Source organism: Spermophilus citellus (genome assembly GCF_964194105.1).
Source record: "Spermophilus citellus genome assembly, chromosome: 14".
Lineage (NCBI taxonomy): Eukaryota > Metazoa > Chordata > Mammalia > Rodentia > Sciuridae > Spermophilus > Spermophilus citellus.
In genome coordinates, this window is record NC_138194.1 from 3,069,959 (window position 1) to 3,094,250 (window position 24,292).

The following is a 24,292-nucleotide window of genomic DNA, read 5'->3' on the forward strand; positions in this document are numbered from 1 at the left end:
GTTTATTTACTAATATGTAAATTAATTTCTGCACACAGTGAGCATTAAAGTTTTCTTTATTCCCAACAACAAAATAAACAAAGAAAAACTATAAAACTATGAACTACAAACATATAATGCTTAAAACAAAAATATTTTGGCATACCTCAAAATTACTGTCTAGCTTAATCCAGCCACAGTCTCGTCGTGATACTTGATATTTCTGATATGACTATTCCAGTAAGATTATCTGCTTTTGACTAAAAGTCTTCCATTTCTGATTTGGTTTCATCTCCCAAACAACACCAGAACTAAGATAATTCACACACACAAAAATTAAATTAGAAATACATATATTTAAGTTTGTGGAACTACTATTCAACTCCAGATTAATGTGACTACTAGTTAACCATGGAAATTGTATTCATACAAGAGATTTTTTTAAATACCAAATTATAACTGTGTAAAGATACATAAGGAATAGGGTCAGGAGAAAATATTTTTCAATCACACTCTGATATCAATCAATTCAAGTATTGGCAAACTTTTTCTTCAAAGGGCAATGATGTTTTTAGGTATTGTGGGCTGACACAAAATCAAGATTATAATGTATGTAGTTAAGTATCAAGAAAAAAAAAACATCCATAAATTTTCTGAGGAAATTTAAAATATAAAATAACAATTGAGTATAATTTTTTAAAACAGAGGTCTATTAGATAAAAATATTATTCTATTAATGTTTCTTAATATTAAAATCCACTACAAATATTCATCTGTTAATGCTGATGTGTAATGAATATCTACAATGTCTTTTCACACAGATATTGCTGAATACTGATAATTAATATTTTATTTTTTAATTACTTTAATATATTACCTGAAAGGCATTTATAAAATTCTACCTATTTCTTTCTCTTGATATTTGCTTTTTTATCCTATTAATATCTTACAGGTCAATCATTTCCAGTGGAAGATTAAAGATTCTCAATTGCAAAAAATTGATTCTGAAATGTAGAAATTTTTTTTGAATTTATATTAAAATCAGAAAAAAATGTTGCTGAAACTGAAGGTGCAGGTCATAATTGAATCAGACATGATTCAATTAATTCCTTGTTGGTTAGAAACTTCTTGGGACTGATGATGATTAAATCCAGGGCACTTCATGAAGTTCACTATTGGACAATATGAGTTTGACAACACATGGCAGATTCAAATATTTCCTATAAAAATCTGCTGACAAATATATAATACAAAACATACACTTGAAGTGCTTCACATTTTGAAACCTTTGTCCAAGTCCTTTTCTGCTCCACACATCTTTTCCCCATAATAAGTTTTATCTCAGAAGATTCTACCTAAGTTGTACTGAATTAGTATTTCTTCAACCTGTTTGAAAACATTCTTGCATATAAACATTCTATGTGAACTACTGATAAAGAATAAATCTTTAGTCACTTCAAACTCAGCACTGACTTCTCAAATATACAGCAACTGAGCAGTACTAGGAACATCTTTTGACTCATCAGGAGCCATGGAAAAACACTCAGTATCATTTGCCCTGCTTTTTAATTGACTATTGATGTTGCTCTGAATGTCCTCAATTCTTTATGCAATTGTTCTCATGGAAAGGCTAATGGCCTTAGATAAGTTTATTTTCTGTGGACACATTTCTTTAACTGCCACAATCAGACATGATTCAATTAACTCCTTATTGGCTAAAAAAAGGTTTCTGTGCTTGATCAACACAAATGAGTCATTCAGAAACTTACTTTGATTATAGCCTCATTTCTGTTGTTTTATTTTTGTGAAGAAATTCTGCTGCTATGAGATATTCTGTCATAAATTTTCTAATTTTTCTGGCCCTGGTTTTCCTGTGATTTGGAAATGCTGTCATGTGTGCTTAGTATGAAAATGTCGATATATTTGGTATTACTTTAGCACAGCTATAATATCATAATTTAAAAAAAGCTTTTGATTAAGAAGATAATCCATATTCCACTATAATGTAGAAGAGTGACATTCAAAGTCCACTATTCTTATTTTTACATGATGGATGCCCATTGAGCATCTTCATATGCAGTAAAAGCAATGTGTACATCACTCACTCTGATCAGTAGTATACTGTGCAGCATGGCTATGTTCCAGTAAAATTTTATTTATGAGCAAAAAACTCTTCATATAATTTTCATGTATTACAAAATATTTTTCTTTTGGTTAAAAAAAATCTCCTTTATATTGAAGGCTATATAAAAATATGCAGTGAACTAAATTTGGCTTACTGACCATACTTTGCTGACATGTGCATTAGAGAATACCGTTAGCAATATGGCAAAATATGAACTGGTAAATTTTAATTTACATTGTTGATATTAGTCAACAGAATGTAAACAATGTCTTCATTATATAATGTGTTTAGGGCATGAAGTCAGTGAAGGTACTGAGTAAATATAAATTTGTTGTAGTTGTTGATATAAATCCAACAACTACACATAATAAAAACTCTGAGAAAATTAGGAATGGGGGGGAACTTCCTCAACTTAATAAAGGGCATTATTAAGATCAGGAATAAGGCAAGGACATTCATTCTAACCCTCATTTAACATTGTACCAGAAGTCCTAGATAGTGTAGCTGGACAATAAAATAAAATAAAAGGTCCAAATAATCTGAAGGTACAAATAATCTGAAGGGAAAATAAAGCTACCTTTGTTCACAGATGACATCACTGTAAACACAGAAAATTTCAAAGAACTAACAAAAACATTCCTGTAATTAATAAGAAATTATAACAAGGTTGACAAGAAACAAGATTAATATTATTCAAGTCAAATGCTTTGATATGTTTGCAAAAAACAACTGGAATATCAAATTAAAAATGATATGATTTACCCTAGCACCAAAGAACTGAAATACTTAGGTACAAACAAAATATGTACATGATCTATATATGAGGAAAACTACAAAGGCTGGTGAACAAAGTTGATGATCTAAGTAAACAGAGAAATAAACATGGATATAACAACTCAAGATTGTTAAGATGTCAGTTCTCACAAATTAATCTACACATTCAGTCCAATCCCAATCAAAAAAGTATTTTGTGGATATCAACAAACTGATTCTAAAATTTATATGGAAAGGCAAAGAGACTTAAAAGATAAAATACTAAAGGAGAGAACAAAGTTTGAAGAATGATACCCTACTTTAAGAACTCAAGACATGGTATTGGCCAAAAAAATAGATGAACAGATCAATGGAAGGGAATAGAAAGCCCAGAAATAGACCCAAACAAATACAGTCAACTATTTTTTTAAAGAAATAAAGGTAACTGTGGAGAGAGAATAGTCTTTCCAACAAATATGTTAACAACTGATCATCTATATGTAACAAAAATGAATCTAAACATAAAGCTTTATCTTTCAAAAAATAAAAACTCAAATTGGAATGAAGAATTAATTGTAAAACGTAAAATTAGAAAACTCCTACAGGACAAAAGGTGAAAAATCTAAGTGACCATGGGTATAGCAATAACTTTTTATACACAGCAAAAGCACAAACCATGAAAGAGAAAAATGATAAATGGACTCCATAAAATTTTAAATTTTTGCTCTTTGAAAGATACTGTTAAGAAAATGACAAGAAGCCACAGACTAGGAGAAAATATTTGAAAAATAGATATCTGACCAAAGTCTGGCATAACAAATAACCAAAGAATTCTTAAAAATCAACAAAAAGATAAGAAACAACTGGTTAAAAATGGGCAGAAAAGATCCAGAGAGCTGAGGAAACATATATTCAGTTGTCGAATAAGCCTATGAAAGGACGGTCAACATCAGGGAACTGCAATTTAAAACAAAAAAGAGATTCCATACGTATGATTCGAATAGCTAAAGTCAGTAGTTTCCAGAAGTCCAGGAAGGAGAAAGCCAGAGACTGACAGGCTGAAAATAGGAGAGGTTAAGGCACTATATGACACTATAATGGAGAATATGTTTCCATACATTTGTCACAAACAATTCAAAGAGCAAACCCTAATGGAGACTATGGACTTTAGATAATAAAAACATACCAATATTAGCTATAACAAATGTGCCACACTCTTGCAAGACCTTAATAATAGAGAAAACTTGGGAGTGTGCAATGCAGAGGAACTCCATATTTACACACTATTTTTCTCTAGTTCTAAAACTGCAAACAAATAAAACCTATTTTAAAAATTATGCAACTTAGTATTCCTTTGAAGCTTAGATGTTACTGAATTTGTATGATGATTTTAAAAATCAATCAAGTTATTAAGATGAATTTTACAAATGTCCTTTAAAAGGTCAACCTAACAAAATATCATAGTGTCTATAATACTAAAGTATAAAGAAGTTATATCAAAGAAATAGAGAAGGTAAAATTGGATATATAAGACTAAAAATTATTTTCATATTTAGTTTAAAAATTCTCTGTAATATTGAAATGTAAGGCCTTAATGGCATATGTGATACCATGTATAGTACCCATAGGTGGTTTGCAAAGTATGTTACATGCATTATCTGTGTTCTTATCTAATTTTACTTTCCTACTTAGGGTTAGGGTTAGGAAAGTAGAATTCTCAACCTATGCTGGTTATATTTGGTATCATAACTATCATAACTATTTCATTTAATATCCCCAGGAAAGAATGAGTCTTTTATCAAAGTCAGTGTGATATAATAATAATAATAATAATAATAATAATAATAATAATAATAATAATAATATAATAATGTTTTTCTTAAGTAGGTATAAACAGAACCAGAAAAAATAACTGTTCCATAAGTATTAAAAGTTCTCAAATGAAAGATTACTCATATCAAATCCAATTTCCTTTATGAACCTTTTTTCTAATTTATTTCAGTTGCCATTTTCTAGAACCTCTAACTGACAAAATGAGTAAGTTAGTTCCACCTGTTTACATTGCAAATATATATAATTCTTTGTAGCATTTCTCAGTGTTTTTATAGTTCATTTAAGAAAAACCACTCAATAAGGAAAGAAGAAACTACTTTCTTCCCCACCAAATGACAATGAGTATTGTGACAGTAAAAACAATATCTTACTCATCTTTCTATCTTTGGGGATTTTCAGCCAGCTGTTTAATTATTCGGTAAGTTTTACTGCATGAATGTACAGCATAACAAATTCAGAAAGAGTATGTTTACGCTTATCAAATTGAATATTATGAACTCAGTGCCTTTTAAAGATTTCTGATGTTTTATCTTTCTTCCTGTATACCTGGTTATTCCAATGTATGAAACTTCCTGCTTATTTTCATTGTTCACCAATGAGAGCCCAAGACTGTGGAGAGACAAGGTAATTTCATGATCAGTCTGTTCCATTTCTTCTGCCTGCAGTGCTTTGGAAACCAAGGCAACATCATCGGTGAAAAGCAAAACTCTCTGGCGTCCATCTAGGAATGATACCCAGTGTATCTGGATGTTTGCATCATATGGAAACTGTCCACATTCATCCTGAGAAAAGAAAGACTTTTCATTAAGGCCACACATATTTTTTTATTGGTTGTTCAAAACCTTACAAAGCTCTTGACATATCATATTTCATACATTAGATTCAAGTGGGTTATGAATATTTTTTTTACTATTTAAGGTCAAATGACAGTAATTGAGAAAAATTAGAAAACTGTTGTCAAACCCATAGTGTCCAATAGTGAACTTCATGAAGTCCCCTGGACTTAATAATCATCAGTTCTATGAAGTTTTTAACCAACAAGGAATTAATTGAAACATGTATGAATCAATTATGACCTGCAACTTCAGTTCCAGCAACATTTTTTTCTGATTTTAATATAAATTCAAAAGAAATTTCTACATTTAGAAAACTTTAAAAAGCATGCCCATAAAATGGAAAACACTTTACCAACAAATTTATAAATAAAACTATAATCTATGTTAAAATGTACCATTTTTTTCAAACAATGACAAAGATTAACAGTACTTAGCATTTTTATATCTTAGTTTGTGTTGTCCAGTTAATGCTCAAAGGGCACTGAGCAGAAGCAAGAGAATCCTTTGCTGGCGCCAATGCCACAAGATAATTACTTGTCTTCAAGCTGAAGAACAGTCTAGTTCAGATGTTTATTAGAAAAGCAACCTGATGCAAAACTAGCTTGATCTATTTTTATGTTTTAATAATTTATAACATAGCAAATATTTATGTAAATCACACTGCTAAATAGTCTAACTATGGTAATCAGTTTGAACTAAGTTTAAGAATAACCTTCGTGGCTAAAGGTTTTATATAGCACCTAAAACTATGAAGTTTGATTGGTTAGTGTTTTAGGAGACTAAATTTATATATTATTAATAAAATCCTTTTCAAAATTTTTATGCTAAACATAAACTTAACAGTTCCTTTCAACAGGCAATAAAAGTTCCTATTATGTGCCTTTTCACCTTGTGTTTTGTTGGGAAAAAATAAAGATTTTACAAAAAGCACATTTTGTTATTGTTTAAATTTTATTATTACTTTAAAAATATGTTGTATGGCAAAATTAACCTATCCAATTATTTAATGTAATATTCAAATTTTCAAAGATGCCTATTAATAAGATTAACTCTTTGCAAACTATGAAATTTGATATGTATTTTAGTTTCAATCTCAAATTATCATTCCAATGTTCTGTTTTCCATCTACATTATCTGTTAAAAATTAAATGAAAAAAAATAAATAAGGTATCTTAAACTCCAAAAATGTGTTTAATTAACTTGTAGCATTTTAATGCAATGTTTTTCATGGGATGAATACTTGTGGTGACCCCTCATTTTCTGTCATATTATGACAATCCAATAGTTGTGCTTTGGATTATAGTTCATCAAAACTAAAATGCAACAATTTGCCATATTTTTTACTTCTGTTTGCCTAATAAATCTTTACTATCTTTTCATGCTTAAAATTTTCTTGTTGGTTAGGTTAAGACAGATTTCTTGTAATTAGCACATAGTTAGATACAATATTCTTTTTAAAGAAACACCATCTTACTGTGTTGCCCACACTGGCCTTGAACTCCTGGCAAGTGATCCCCTTGCATCAGCCTCCCATGTAGCTAGGCCACAGGCACAGGCCACCACAACTGGCTTCAGTGTTACATACTGTTTTTTGGTTTTTTTCCTTTTTTTTAAACTTAATCTGAGTATCTTTGTGACTAGAAGAATTTAAAGCATTTTCATTTATTGAAATAACTGCTGGGAAGCATGGTCTAGAAGGAAAAGTCTAGGACTATGAAGCCAGACAGAGCTGATTTTGAATCCCAACTAACAGTCCTAAGTTATTACTATAAAAATTAATGATAATACATGAAAAGTATCAAGATATGATAGGCACTCAATAAAATGTTATTTGTCACTTACTACACACTTTCTTACACTTCTTTCTTAGAGCAAAGTTTTCTTTAGTTTTCTTCATTGTTTTAAAATCCCTTAACTCAATGATTTTTTAAAAAAGACAATCTTTACTCCATAATTTCTCTAATTAAAATTTAGGATTAAGTGATATACATACTCTATGCACACAATATATTGTTTCCCACTCTGTTTTCATTTTAATTTGTTGTCATTTTTAAAAAATTTCCCCCTTGCTTTCCTCTTACTTCTGTTGTCATATCTTTATAACTTAGTTGAGGAGGTATGGCATATATTTTGAAATTTTTCTTCTGTTAAACAAATTTTCTAAGGTCTAACTTACCTTCTCAATATGTATGATAATGATTCATTTTTCTTGTAAAGTTTTTTTCCATAAATCCTATTGATTTTTTTCTGTTTATTCATACTCAGTTGTGGAAATATCTATTTATTTACTTTTTTTGGAAAGATATGTTTATACCTTATCTAAGTTTGTCAACAATAAATGGACTTTCTTTGGACTGCCTTTTCAGGACCACTTTTACCTGGGCAGAACTCCCTTCTCACATCAACTTAGTGGACAAAGAAATGGTCCATTTCCTTGTTTCTAGATCACTTTTCAATACCTAGTAATCTATCTACTGAGTAGTACCATCTGCTTTTTCAACTGCCTGCTTCACTAACAAAAAATAGAAACATTAGAAACTGAAATCTGTTTAGAAACTGACACTGTCCCTGGGCTTCTTCCTAGACCTGCCTCTGTACACAGACCTTCATAGCCCTCTCCATAATGCTTCTGCCACCTTCTCTCTGCTTGTGCATGTTAGTTCCTAAGAGTTGTGGTTGTTAAGCAGTATCAAATTTCAGGAGAGACAAAACAATCCCAGATAAGCATAGGGACTCCTGGTAGAGTTCCTGAGCATGAGTCAGAAAGAAAAAAGGATGGGGCAACTAAAGTCTTGTTCTTCCGCTATAGACCTGAGAATTTGTTATGAAAGTAAAGCACAAGCAAACCAACAGAGTGCCACCAAACTGTCTCAGTGAAAATAACTCCAAGAATCTCATAACATAGGAACTAGCAACCTTATTTTTCAAAGATTGAGTCTTTATCTTTTATAGGCATCTCAGAGAGAATATAGGAAAAGATAATCCAGTCACTGTTGCCCAATTACAACTTCAAAGTAAACATCAAGAAAGCCTTCTTAACAACTAGCATTATTGGACAATGGAATATGACACTATATGAACCTTTCGTCATTGAATATATCTCTACAGAAACTGGATAACGTATCACGAATGTAAGAGCAATTCCAACATCAAATAGGAGGCTGATAGATGAATTCTTAGGTTCTTTCCAGAGTCTTATATCAGAAACATATTTGATTAATTTAGCTATCTCAATATTACTTCAACAAATATTTCTTATGAGATAATTTATATGCTATCAAACTCCACTGATTTAAAAAAAATAGAGCCTTATTTAGAAAAACATGCTTAAAAACCTCAGTTAACAGTGGTACGGATATGTTTAAAATAAAGTTGTTTTTCACCAATCTTAAGATTCTTTCCTTTTAAAAAAGCTAAGAAGGTGCTTTACTTAACTTGGACAGGAAGGAACAGAACTACTTTTTAAATTGTAAATTTAAATTATTTTGACTCATCTACAATAAAATATTCAGTATGAATTGTTTGCAATCTAAAGTTACAAAGTAACTTTTTCTAAAAATATTTCCAATTCACTTTTAGTTCAGTAAGGACCAAGACAACCTGGTAAACTAGCTTGTTTACTTCCCAATCATCAGGAAAACCATATAGCATCTTATCCCATCAAATGACACCTTTAACAGATCATGTTCCCCAAGATTTGCTGCATATCTCCATGTAAGTTTTCTTGTGCCAGTAGGATCTGCCCAGGCAAAAAGTCAAGCTTGTTTTGGCAGCAATTCTACTTCCTCCTGTGATCCACTAAAATACAATCAACAGAGGGAAAATTAGAATATTTTGGCCTTTAGAATCCCAGATCTGTAATTTATTGAGAAGGGGATTTGCATACAAGTACTATGAAAGTGCTTCAGTTAATAAACAACAACTCTACCTAAAAATACCTGAAAATGTCCAATAGACTAATACTTTTGAAGTTTGGGGAAATGGAATACTGTAGTATAATTTTCTTTCTAAAGGTTCATTGAACTATGAATTCATCCAAGAAGAAACATACCAATGAAATCCATTAAGGTAAATAAATTGGTACATAAGTGTTCACCTACAGAAATGGCTGTGACAGTAAATATCTTTAGTAGAAGAACTTCACTCAGTGCTGAAGTTTAAACTTTTGTTAATCAAATGCATACTTAAGATGTATTATGGGTCTCAGCATTAAAAAAAAGAAAGGTCCATGTAAAACAGCAGCATTTCCCAGGGACTTGCTGGAAACGTAGCCTTGCAGCCAACCCATAAGTTTAGAAACTATTGGTCCATATAATACAAAAACATTTAGAGAGAAGTGAAATAAAAAGTAATCCAACCAGATTTTGATCCTTTCTGTACTTGTAAATCTGTTCCTGGATTCATATTATGAGAAATAAGAACAGGGAAATCTTTAAGGAATTTACATATTACATATATATACATATGTGTGTGTATATATATATATATATATATATATATATATATATATATATATGCATGAATGCATTTATAAAAGTATTACTATGTAATTTAAAGGCTTAAATTTATTTGTTATAGCATTGAAGAAAGACATCAAAATGACAACATAAAAGTAATAATAAAATTCCAGATATAATAATAAATTCAATCTCTCTCTATACTCACCGACCTCCATTTAACCTTTTATTATCCCTAACCAAAAAACTAGATTGCATTTATAGGACAAGACTAACTGAGCGTTACCAGATTGCAAATGGAAGGTAATACTTTAAAGAGTTTGTAAATATACTTTATATACAACCAGAGATATGAAAAATTTGTGCTCTATATGTGTAACATGAATTGTAATGCATTCCTCTGTCATATATAAATAAAAAAGTTAATTAAAAACAAGAGTTGCACAGTTCTTTATCAGCAATTCTGAAATTCAAAGGCTCTAAAAGCCCAAAAACTTTTCTGTAAGTTTGTTGTCAAGAAAAGTTGGCAGCAGAAAGAGAAATTAGGAAAACTACCCCATTCACAATAGCTTAAAAAAAATAAATAAAATGCTTGAAGCCAGGTGTCTGTAATCCCAGCAGCTTGGGCAGCTGAAACAAGAGTTCAAAGCCAGCCTCAGCAAAAGCAAAGCACCAAGCAACTCAGTGAGACGCTGTCTCTAAATAAAATACAAAATAGGACTGGGGATGTGGATCAGTGATCAAGAGCCCCTGAGTTCAATCCTCAATACATCTAAATAAATAAATAAATATGTACATAGTTAAATAATTAAATAAATAAATAAAGTACTTGGGAATCAATCTAACAAAAGAGGTAAAAGACTTCTACAATGAAAATTACAGAACACTAAAGAAAGAAATTGATGAATACCTTAGAAGATAAAAAGACCCCCCAAGCTCCTGGATAGGCAGAATTAATATTGTAAAAATGGTCATACTACCAAAAGCATTCTACAGCTTTAATGCAATTCCAATTAAAATCCCAACAACATTCTTCATTGAACTAGAAAAGGCAATCATGAGGGGCTGGGGTTATGGCTCAGTGGTAGAGTGCTTGCCTAGGATGGTTGAGGCCCTGGGTTTGATCCTCAGTATCACATTAAAATAAATAAATAAATAAATAAATAAATAAATAAACAAACAAACAAACAACAAAAAATAAAGATTAAATTCTTAAAAAAAGAAAAAAGCAATCATGAAATTCATTCAGAAAAATTAAAAACTCCAAATAGCCAAAGCAATCCTTAGCAAGAAGAGTGAAGGAGGAAGCATCACAATACCAGATCTTAAGCTATACTACAGATCCATAGTAACAAAAACAGCATGATATTAGCACCAAAACAGACACGTAGACCAACGTACAGAATAGAAGACACAGAGACAAACCCACATAAATATAGTTATCTCATACTAGACAAAAGCACCAAAAACACTCAATGGAGAAAAAAAACCTGTTCATTAAATGGTACTGGGAAAACTGGAAATCCACATGTAACAAAATGAAATTAAACCCTTATCTCTCACTCCACACAAAACTCAGAATGGATCAAAGACACAAGCACTAGCCCAGAGACTCTGCACCTAATAGAAGAAAAAGTAGGCCCAAATCTTCACCATGTCAGCCTGGGATCTGACTTACTTAATAAGACTCCTAAGGTGTAAGAAGTGATTGAATCAATAAATGGGATGGATTCAAACTAAAAAGGTTCTTCATAGCAAAGGACACAATAACGTGAAGAGAGAGGCTACAGAATGGGAGAAAATCTTTACCACACGCACCCGAGATAGAGTATTTATCTTAAGGTTATATAAAGAACTCAAAAAACTTAACACACACAAAAAATACAAATAATCTGATCAATAAATAGGCTAAGGAACTGAACAGAAACTTCACAGAAGAAAATACAATCAATCAACAAATATATGAACAAATGTTCAATATCTCTATCAATTAGAGAAATGCAAATCAAAACTACTCTAAGATTTCATTCTCACTCCTGACAGAATGGCAATCATCAAGAACACAGGCAACAATAAATGTTGGCAAGGATGTAGTGAAAAAGGTACACTCATACATTGCTGATGGGACTGCAAATTGCTGCAATAACTATGGAAAACAGTATGCAGATTCCTCAGAAAACCTGGAATGGAACCACCATTTGACCCAGCGATCCCACTCCTTGGTTTATACCCAAAAGACTTAAAATCAACATATTACAGTGTTGCAGCCATATCAATGCTTATAAGCAGCTCAATTCACAATAGCTAAATTATAGAACCAATTTAGGTGTGTTTTAATAGATGAATGAATAAAAACAATTTTGGTATATATATCGTATGTATAATACATATACACATATATATATATAATATGATATGTGTGTATATGTGTATGTATATACTATATATATAATATGAGATATTAATCTTAAAGAAGAATGAAATTATGGCATTTGCTGATAAATGGATGGAGCTGGAGAAGATCATGCTAAGTGAAATAAGCTAATCCTAAAAAAAAACAAAAGTGGAATGTTTTCTCTGATATGAGGATGCTAATTTGCAATAGGGGGGTCGTTGTGAGAAGAATAAAGTTACTTTAGGTAGACAGGAGTAAATGGAGGGGAGGGTGTATGGGGTAGGAAGAATAGAATGAATCAGACATGATTACCCTATATACATATATAACTATACAACCAGTGTGATGCTACAACATGTACAACCAGAAGAATGAGAAATTATACTCCATTATATATGATGTATCAAAGTGCATTCCACTGTCATGTATAGCTAATTAAAACAAATTTTAAAAATTAAAAAAAAAGTTGGCAGTAGAACCTAATTTTAATTGATGTGAAACTATTAATAGTTTTAATTTATCCCACCTGGTGTGAATATTCCCAAGTTTTCATGCATAAATATTAATGTGTTTCATTATAGAATACTGTCTCAAGACACGACCAGGGTATTAATAAGAAGCAACACATGCTCCATATGACCTTTCTAAAATCTGAGACCATCTGGTATGTGAAAGCTAAATGTATCTCAGAAGGTACTGTGGCCCAATAAAAGCCAGAGTTTCCATCAACCCCCTTTCATACCTTTGTTTATATGTGAGGATGGCCCATGGTGTATGGTTTATTATCAGGGCGGGTGCAGATCCCTCATGGTAATCAGAAAAGGTTATGACAGTTGAATGTTCAGCAGTGTTAACATCCACCAATATACCTCCATTCTGTTGTAGAGGAAAAAAGTACATATGTCATGTATTGGTTTAACCTCACTTACATATGTAATTTCAATCAGTTATGTAAATACAAAGGCTTTTTCTTAAGTTCTCACTGAAAAGCAAACTGGCTCTGATTTCTTACAAACATACATAAGGCATTATATATTGATATAGCAGCATCTTCAGTGAAATGTGTGAAGCAAAAATTTTTAAAAAGACATTTTATTTTAAAATATAAAAACTTACAAGATCTTCTAAACTCAACAAAGTGCCATTATCCTGTTGGTTATAAAAGAATGGTTTGGAGGATCCTTCACAGCCCACCACTCTCACACAAAGTTTGCCTGACAAATTTTCGGGCCAAAATGGAAGGCACTGAAAACACAAAAATTAATATCAGTCTTAAAATAATGCTGTGATATAAATAAGATATTGGCTAATTAAGTTTTTACCTCTGAATCTGATCTTGACTAAATGAACACCAAGTTCCTTAAAACATTTCCTCTATATCTCATATTAAGACCATTGACAACATAATGACTATTATGTTCTATTTATGACTATTAACATTTATATATAATGTCATATATGTCTATATATAATGTCATATTAACTCTATCATATTTATATGTTAAAATATGACAGCCAGCTATCCATCCATATGTACAATATGAGAAACCAAAAAGCACGTTCAGTAAACATATCTCAAATATCTTGAATAATTAAAAATTATAATATTCATAACATTTACTTTTGTGCATATCCCATTTTACTTTATTAATGCATGAAGAATTCTTTCATATACTATTTTATCTGAGATAAACCAGAAAGAGAATAGAAGACAGAGATCATCATTAACTTACTGAAAGTCCTGATATCACCTTCCTAGCTATTTGAACTTAATCAAAAAGTCATATAGTTCTTTGAGCCAGTTTCCCTATCTATAACACTGGGGTTTTCATTCCTAACATTATAGAAAATGTCCTTCTGTTATAGAATACTGGGTAAATTTTGCTTCTGAATAAAAAATACTACTGTTGTCAAATCTACATCAAAGACAAAAAAAAATAAAATAAATAGTTATTGCTAATACACAGAGATCATTTGAAGTGTCTTGAAGAGACCATGCATCTTAGAGCTCTAAATACATTTTTTACTGAAATAAGAATCCTTCCTTTTGAGTCTTTTGCTAAATACTTTTAAAAATAATTTCAGAATATTTTTTGAGCAGTACTAAAAATGAACTTCAGCTATCCTGAAGGTCAGTTGGTTTGACTGAAAACTGGGTCAAAGTCAAGGACTACTGCTCATCTTTGCAGTAGTACCCTCTTCCCTCACTTTATCCCTCATTCTTTTTACCTCATTAAATATTACTGAGCCTGCAAAGTTCAGTTCAAATCCCAACTGTTCCACAAAGCTCAATCTTTTGATATAGACCACGAATGCCCATCAATTCAATTATCAATGACCTTGTTGATCCTGGAAAAGTGTTAACCTGATTTTTTTTCTGTAAAGTGAGAGAGCTGAATTGCAAGAAAATTCCATCTTCCCTCCTCAGAAATTCTATAACCACTTATAACTTTGTTTATACTATATTTCTCTCCATTTGTTAATTGATATACAGCTTAATCCTTGCCTATAAGATTATAGTTTGAGTACAGAGACATCATCTTGACAACTGAGACTATATAGAGTATATTATCTCTGTGTACTTTTCACAATACATAGCAATGGTTTATATAAGGACTAGAGAAGGACAATTAATCATTTAGATTGAGATATGGGCAAATATCAACAATTATCCTCTTTTTTAAAAAACACATACATATAATATAAAAATCTTTTAAAGCTGGCCATCATATTTTAACACATAAATATGACAGAGCGAATATGACAAAGAGATACACAAAATCCTTATTTACATGTCAATACTGATTTCTATACTGTAGGAATATGTAAAGGAAGACTTACCTCTGAAGAAGCAATATAGTTCCATTTATTAGTTGGTATTGAGCCATCAGATGCAATTTCACCAACTTCTAGTTCTAATGATGACTTGTTTGTAATGGTACAAAAGGGAGTCAGAGTAACTATTCGTGAAAGATTAAAACTTCTCATTTTGATGCTAACACCAACCTGTGAGAAGGAAACAAGTTTATTTCCCAATATTTTATGCAATCTCTAAAACCTACACATATTCCTTCATTCACACACTGATTCTTAAAATATTTTAAAATAAGAATTCTTACATTAAGTAATGAACATAAGCTATGAACATAAGATACTGAGTATCTTCTCACTAAAAAGAAAATTTTTTGTTCCCTAATATGACTCTATCAGAAACCAATTCAAGAACTTCAATCAGGAATTTAATGACACCTTGCAAGGACAGATTTAAAGTGTCCTCTGTTATTTATTAGACTCTTTAAATATTCCAAACACAGACTGATTTATAATTAGTGGAGAGGCTCAAGTTTTGTGGCTTTATTATCTGTCATAAAATAAAAATTTTGAAGTAGTCATAAAACAGTTCAGTTGGTATCCAATTATTCAAATTTATGCTTGGCAGGGACTGTACAGAATGAAGATTCTACCATGCCACCAATATTTACCAAACTACTCACTTGGGTAGATTCAACCCACTGTACTAATCTGTGACAAATTCCACTTCTGCTTTATTAACAGTGATCGAAGAAACTGGTAAGAGAGACCTCTCCACATAATACTTTCAATTCTGATATCTGTACTCTTTAGGACCTAAGCTGTTTAACTGAATTGTGGGAATGGTAAATGGAGTCCAGGGTAAATAGGCAAGTCGACTCTTACCAGGTATTCCATATTGTTGGCAGGACACTTCACACACCCATAACTTCCCACTGTATCCAATGAGAAACTATTGGACCAAGAACTAGTTGAAATTTTTAACTGAACCTGTAACAGAGAATAAAATCATCATATAAAAAACCTGAAAAATGATATTCATTTGATTTGATGGAAAGAACTACAAGAAATTTCTTCAGTATCATAGGACACAAAAATACAATGATAGCCATACTGCAAATGAATAACAGAACCACAGAAAACACTATGGGATGACAACCACAGCACAGCTCTGATTTTCCCATTTACCTAAGCAATGAGTATAGTGAACTGAAGAGACTTTGTTTTTTTTTTCTGAAGTTGTAATGCAAAATGCTATGTTCCAGTGTTAGATTTATTATATAGAGTTAACAGATTCTTAACAGTTTGAGAACCCTGAGAATTCATCTTTAATACTATTCAGCAGGCACTAAATGAAAGGTATTGTGAAAGTAAGAATGGGAGAAAGGAGGACCCAGTTCCTGTCTTCAATGAGCAACTGGACCAAACAGAGAACAAGAAATACACACTGGTAATTATGATGTAAGACTCAATGTGACAAGAGCCATACAAAAGGTACAAAATGCTATCAAGGAGAAGATAATGATGCTAGGATTTAGAAAATGTCTTACAGAAGAAGACATACCTGTGCACCAGATTTAGTCTCACCCATATCTACCCAACTAGATTATTTAAAAAAAAACTGAGGATAACCAGAGGCCAGGCACATAAACAGATAAGCACCACTCCAAAACAGTGGATCTCAAAGTGGTCCTCAGACCAGCAGCATCAGCATCACCAAAGTATTTATTAAGGACGTGGTCTCTCAGGCCCTACTCAGAAAGACTGAATCAAACTCACTTTTGGGGACATAATTCAGTAAATAGCTTTAAAAGCCCATTCTAATGTACACTGAAATTTGAGAACTATTCTGAGAGAACATGAGTGGTATGTCCAGATTTATTTAAAATAGTCAGAAAATCTTCACACATATCAGGCCTAAGCAGAATGCCAAAGGTCAAACTATAGATAACCAGCAAAGATGAGGGAAACAGGAAAAGGGTAGGGGAAGAGGCTGTCTAGGCAGAAGGTGAGGCATATGCAAAAGCCTAGAAGTGAGCACATGGGAAAGTAAAGAAGGCAGATGTGCATCTGAAGAGGAAAGAAGGGACCAGGACATAAAAGATCAGGCTCAAGCTTTAGGCTTCTCTTCCCTAGCTTAATGCTTTGCCCACCGAAGACTCAGCTAATATAAGTAAATTCAGTCACCGTATCTTTAGAAATGCCTTATCACCAGGAAATTATATGAAATAAAACTATTTTATCTGTCATGAATTTAAGAACAGAAGTAATGCTACAGATAGGAGAGAAAGAGCAACTGAGTCTTAGCAAACTGCTGTTTTTCCTGCCATCCCACTTGATTTTGCACTCCTTAAAGTCCCACTGGACTTAATTCATACCAATGGTACTTAAATAAACAGGGAAGCATAGTGTCAGGTTCCCAAGTTTCTAGAGAAGAGATTCTCCTATTTAAACTTGCTTTATGAACAGAAACATACCTTGTTTTTACTAAAAATGTTCTTCTTCTTAAAAGAGAATAAAATAATGTCCCTAAAATCAGCTGGATGTTTCACATGAATATCTTCTGAACAATACTGAAAAACACGAGAAGTCTTGTTGATCAACCAATAGGGACTAAAAACAGAGAGCACCAATCGGCTGAGAATTCGCCTGACATGTATGGACAGATCGACTGTCATCACATCTGTGGAGTCGGAAGAAAAGCACACAACAAAGAATTTGGGAAGTGTATCACATATGCGGAAATGTCCATTCCAGTTTTTGCCCAGGTATTTCACCAGGACTAATTCCATGATCTCTCCACTGATTCGTGAATGTAAAACATCAGCAGTACTGCCTTCTGTTAGTTCATGAGTTTCTGCTGTTCCCTAAAAATAAGCACACAAAAAAATTTGCTCAGCAATTTTTGAAACTTTTGAAATAGCAAAATCCATGTTTTACACAAATGCTAAATTAGCTACCAACTCTTCAAACAAGAACCTTGTTCAAATATTATGACAACCCAGTAATCATTAAGGACAAAAAAGAAAACACTATGCCATAGCTACAAGCAGCACTGTCTTTTGGCCATTAATAGGCAAACAATCATAAGTTTTGATAAAATATTCATATCTATGTCAAGAATCCTGGGCTAGATTCAGAAATCCTGGCTATTGTCCACCAGAGCTACATCATTAAATAAGCCACTTAAGTGCATGGGCTTCAGTTTCATCCTCTATTTAAATATCACACCTGATGGTTCCATAAGGATGGAATATGGAAAGTGATATTGAACTACTCTGACAAATTATCTCTGGTATAATTTTTCAAAATAAATAATAGCAAAATATAAATCAGGGTTTCTTACTAAAACTGTCTTTTGTATAAATACTATTTAGTTCATTTAATTAATTTTTGTCTGCACAACTCAGGAATAGCTCATTGTTAGATTAAAAAAAAATTGAGGTTCCATACACTATGACTTTAAAATATCATAGCATGTACAAATTCGAAAGTATTTATCATACCCCACTACTAGGGAAAATATTTCTTATTATTTAAGGCAGTAATTATTTTTGTTTTCATTAGAACTGTAGAACAAATAATCATAATATTAACTCTTTTAAATAAAAACTTGAAGATGAAGTATTTTCTCATTGACTTTTTCACCCCTTTAGATAATAAAATTTTACTTAATGAATGAAAAGATGACTATGGTTCTGACAGATGTAGTAAGGACAAGTATTAGGGATTGAGGAACTAAAGTGCCTAGGTTTAAATCCTGGCTCAAATACTAAGTGGATATGGGTTGGTGGGCCAATCATTTAACCTCTCCGTAACTCAGTTTCCTCATCAGTATCTACTACAAAAAGTTACTGTAAAGACTGAACATGCCAATACATGTAAAGTACACAATACAGCTCCTGACATATGAATGCTATGCTGCTTTTTGCTATCATTAATATTATTAAAGCATTATCAACTACGCTATATAAAACACGGACTTCAACTAAAAATGCTATAAAACAAAACTAGAGTTCATTTTATACAATAATAAAAGCTAGACAAGAAATATACCTCAAGTAAATATCTTAAAGAATAGGGGAGAAGATTCCGCAGAGTGAGAGGAGGGTAAAGATGAATAATGTAAGCTGGATCCCAATCTTCCCCATGTGTGCTGATATAGCTTAATTCATCAGGCACAGCAACTGTATTCACTATGAGAGGCAGAAAGTTGACTTCCACTGATGGACACTGCAACCTGCATCTTACTTCCCTGCTTCTGTGAAGTTCTTCTTTCCAGGAAATATAAGTGGTAGATTCTTTGTACTGATGCTCTAAGATTCCAGCTGGTTGAATAAACAATTGACATCTGCAGAAAAAGAAACAAGGAAAGAAAAAGTTTTGATTGAGATACAAGAAAATAATCTCATTAAATCTTCTTGATTACTCTACAAAATAGGTACTATTATTCTTCTCTTTACAGGTTAGGAAGTCTTAGCTAAGAAAAGTTGGGAAACTTGCCCACAGTCACACGTCTAACTCACAGAGGCACTTTCTGGGAAAAAGCACTCTGTAAACAAGGACAATGTAAAATTTTTTTCATTTCAAATACAAAGGCAGTCAGATAAATATAGATCTCAGATAATTCTAAAACATCAAATATATATAAAAAGAAGGCATTTCATGTTGCAAGTTCATTAATAATATAAACTGTCTTAAACCTAAAACTGCTTTTATAGCTCTTACATTATAAAAATATAAGGTTTTTTTTTCCAGAAAAAATATGCCTAGCCAGGCACAATGGTGTATGCTTGTAATCCCAGAGACTCTGGAGGGTAAGGAGGATTATCACAAGGTCAAGGCCAGACTCAGCAATTTAGTGAGACTCTGCCCCACAATAAAAAAAGAAATAAAAAGGACTGGGGATGTATTTCAGTGGTAAAGCACCTCTGGGTTTAATAACCCATACCAAAAACCAAAAACCAAACCAAAACAAACAAACAAAAAAAAACAAAACATAAAATTCAAAATATATATTATAAAGTTTTTAAAGCTTTATATATTCAATGAAATATCTACCTATATGAATTTAAAGGAACATGGAACTCCTCTTCAGGTCTGGCTATTCCAATGCGCTCCAATAACTTAATATTCTTGAAAAATTTATAGATGATAAATGCAATAGAGAAATGGTTTTTAATCTGTTAGACAAAAGGACATACAATAGTTTTAAAAGGATAAACAAATTAAAAAGCTGCACATAATTACTTTTAGGTCTAGAAGTTTTCAAACCCAATATTGGAATTTTCATTGGTAATTGAAAATTTTAGGATAGATAAGTGCAATTTATGTATATTAAACTTGAGATCTAAATAAAAATTAAGATATTCACATACTCCTATAATTACATGCTTATGTTTATTTTAGTTTATCATACTATCTTTCAAATATGCATTGCTCTTTGACAATTTCAGTCAGATTTTCTCCATTACAACCATTTATGTATGCATCATATGACTAAACTAAATAGAAGAGCAAAAGCTATTTGAGAAGTACAGTATAAGTCTATTCTTGACTACAGTATATTTGCTGGAATCAATAATAAAGAGAGATTAATTGCCAAAATTTGAAATCTTTTCAATTTTTATCTGATGTTATAGAAATGAAGAAATGTCCTTTTGCTGATCATATATTGATCAGATTCCAAAATCTATAATAATGTGCAAAAGAAGAAAAATGTTTAATAAAGCCTTAAAAGTAGAAAATATTTATAGATTAAAATGCTAAATTCTTTTCAGTAAAGTAGATAATTCCAATATTTCTTCATATGCACTTGAAAAATGTGATTCCAAATATTGTACAAAGAGAATGAACTATTATCCTATTCTACAACTAACAATAATTACAATATTCCTGAGTTCTGAATTTTTAAAAGAATACAAAACAATTTCATTAATTTAAAAGCAGGAGATAACAAATGTATCAGACATTTAAAATAAAGAATAATACAAAATCAAGTTATAGAGTAGGAGCCTTTTCAGTGCACTATAATGAAGTTCCACTATATATTCTTCTATTCGGCTAAACAATATTTTCTGCTTTAGAGAAAGTGACACAATTCACTCTAAAGCATTACCTGCAGGGGAGAGCGCAGGGTATTAGTTTTAAAAATCTTGGTAGCAAGTCCAAAATTTGCTGTGAAAAGAAAGAAGTACAAAAGTCCTACAAAAGAAGGGCTGTCAGGAGAAGATGAGCTGCACGAGTTTCACCTTCATCCCAAGGCATTAGCTTCCTTATATTCCCAAGAATTCTCCTGGAAAAAATCACTTGGCAGAGTGCACAGTCCTTGGACAAGCAGTTTCTACATGTGGAATTTACATCAGATGTACATGATTAAGTACAAGTTGGTGGTCTTTCTGCCAGTGATGACTTTATCTGCTCATTCCTCTGTGACTGTGAGATATTCTGAAGGTCTGTAGAGGTGGCTGGTCTCTGGGATCATGGGTAGCTACTTCTACCTCAGTCTGGAATTAAAAGTGGCCCAGACTTACCTGGTAGGGAGTCTCCAGGAAAGGGGGAGAGCCCTGCCACATGATCCTTAAGCTGAATGACTATTTTGTCTTCACAGGATGCTTGGGGAAGACCAGTGTTAGTGGTCATGCACCATCAACATTGTCCATCTCTGTCTCTGCTGGGGATCTAACTCAGGGCCTGGTATATGCTAAGCATTAGCTCTGCCACTGAACTACAAACCCAATCCTTGATTGTCGCTTTTTGATATTTGTGTCATAATTATCTAGTCCCCAACATAAATGGATAAAAGCCTTAATATATTGATAAGAGAATAATACACTAACATTATTATTTTAAAAAATGCAAGATTCATATAACAATATTTGTTTTTTAGTTGCAAAACTAAAGTCCATGATGTTTGAAGCCAGATCTATTTCTTTTTTAAGCCTTTTAAACTTTAGCAGTTAACCTAAGGCTTTACTCATCATAGAACTTAAGTTACTTTGTTGAATAAATGATGTAATTTTCTGTACAAACTTTGATTTTTTCCACATTATATGCATATTTGTCTTAATAGAATAAGACATAAAATCATGTGTTTTTTCCTTTGGAAAGTAGATTGTAGCGAATACTTTTGGGCTTTCACAGATATTATTTTTAATGGTATTTCCTGACTGTATTTCATCAGGTTCATACACAAGAATTTATGAAATAATCTCTGGAGTACATCCAGATTGCTTCTGGTTGATCTCCTACCTGTTATTGTTAAGAGGACAATATATATATTTATGCATATTCTTTTAATTTCTTTCAAGCATCTTATTTAAAATCTCTCTTGAAATCACACATGTCTGTGGCCATTGCAGAGGTTGGGTTTTTAGTCACTCTTCTCTTAAGTATTCTAGGCAGATGTCAGGTGATTTTTCTGGGTTGCAATGATCTTGCGGTGGTCTATTTGATTCTTTCCACTTTGGCTAAATGAACAGTTGTTGTGCAACTGTTGCAGGTTAGTTTTGGAAAGTCTGGATGGATCAGAAAGCTTCCTATAGGCAATTAATATTAAATTAATTTCTAATATTTAAGGGCCTCAAGAAGTTAGACGATAGTTTGGAGATCAGATGATGAATAATATACAGGAGTAAAGTTTCTTACTAATTTTAGATCAGGAGGCTTATTTAAGTACTGTGTACTTGAATCTGATTTTAAATACCAAAACTTTGTTAGGAAAACCTAACTCAGAGCTAAGCAATTTAATTAATTAATTAATTAACTTTTGCAGTTCTGGGGAACTGGGGCCTTATGCATGCCTGGCACATTAACATAGGCTGAGCTCCACCCCTGGCTACAAACAAAGTGATTTATAAACAAAAATTATTTCTGGAACAACTAATGTGAAAATACAGATATGTTCCTATAACCTCACCATCCAGCATTCTTATTATTAAACGGAGCCTCTAAATACATTGTATACAGTTTTTAAAACATTCTATAATAATAAAATAATAGAAGACTCCAAATAGTCATTCCCAACATGGGGGAATTACGAGGTTATCCCAGCCTGTTGTTCAAGAACCATGAGCTAGGAGAAATATATCACTAATATGTAAGGCTGGTGTGGATGAAGTGCGAGGATTACTCCAGTGTACCGTAATCAGCTTCAGTTTTGCATGAGAAGGTACAGAGTTTCAGCTAACTTTACTATAGCTTGTCGAAGCCCCAGTTTCAGCTGTTTCTTTATTCCTCTGATTTAATGAAAGAGGAATGAAGTAAGACAGCTGTGCCTATTAGCATTGAGTAATATCTAAAACTCTCAGCCAGAGTAGTCTTGAGACTTACAGATGACATAAGTGCAAAACATGATGACTTACAAAAAAGCTCATCTAAGTCATCCATGTGAGTGCAAAATGACTTTTGAAGTCAGTCTGTTGATGGATATGGTGGTGGTGGGAATAGGAAGGGCAGTGGAAGAACTAGAGGGCTAGTAAGATGACTAGTAAGATGACTGCTTTCAGTGTACTTGCAGTAGAAGGGGATGAAATATAGATTTTTGAGTGAAATAACAAAAAGTAGGTGGTGTTACTCTAATAGTATAATTCTCTCATTGGTGGAAGCTGTTCTGGGAGTTTGTTAAATTTGTAGAACTGTTTCTGAACTGTCAATCTTCCCTGCCCTTTAGACCATATTCTTTTGGCCTTGTGCTTGCTGGGTTTTTGTTGTTGTTGTTGTTTTTTTGTTTTTGTTTTTGTTTTTTGTTTTTTTTTTTGCTTTTGCTTTTTATTTTTTTGTGCCAGTGATACATTGCTGGCTAGGAAGGAAGCAAAATGGGACTAGTTGTCCAGGACCCAGTGGGGAATTCCTGTGGCCCTCAGAGCAGGTCTCTTGTTTCCAGGGCTGAAGAGCCAAGCAGGGAGCATCCTGTCTCTGTTTTTAGCACTCTCTTTTCCATCTGAGAGCACCAAGAGGCCATTGCTTTTCTTTTCTTTAAGCATAAATTAGCTACAGGTGAGGGTTCACTGGCTCCTTTTCATCTTCCCACTGCAGCTCAGGATGAGGGGGAAGCAGCCTGCTGAGTCCATCCAACTTCCCACAGCTGCTCTCACTCCCCATT

At 32.4% G+C, this 24,292-nt stretch overlaps 1 protein-coding gene across 1 annotated transcript; it reads right to left on the reverse strand.

The window, feature by feature from the left end:
• Window positions 1–5,156: 5,156 nt before the first annotated feature.
• On the reverse strand, window positions 5,157–21,831 carry LOC308633201 (intermembrane lipid transfer protein VPS13C-like; the record flags this gene model as incomplete). The annotated part of the gene is made up of 11 exons (XM_081265739.1): window positions 5,157–5,472; window positions 9,198–9,324; window positions 13,121–13,254; window positions 13,495–13,623; window positions 15,220–15,384; window positions 16,075–16,179; window positions 17,667–18,056; window positions 19,246–19,540; window positions 20,251–20,372; window positions 21,308–21,366; window positions 21,723–21,831. 10 exons carry the CDS (start codon window positions 21,829–21,831, stop codon window positions 9,282–9,284), a joined length of 1,551 nt encoding a protein of 516 aa, XP_081121865.1. The 3' UTR covers window positions 5,157–5,472; window positions 9,198–9,281.
• Window positions 21,832–24,292: the final 2,461 nt, after the last annotated feature.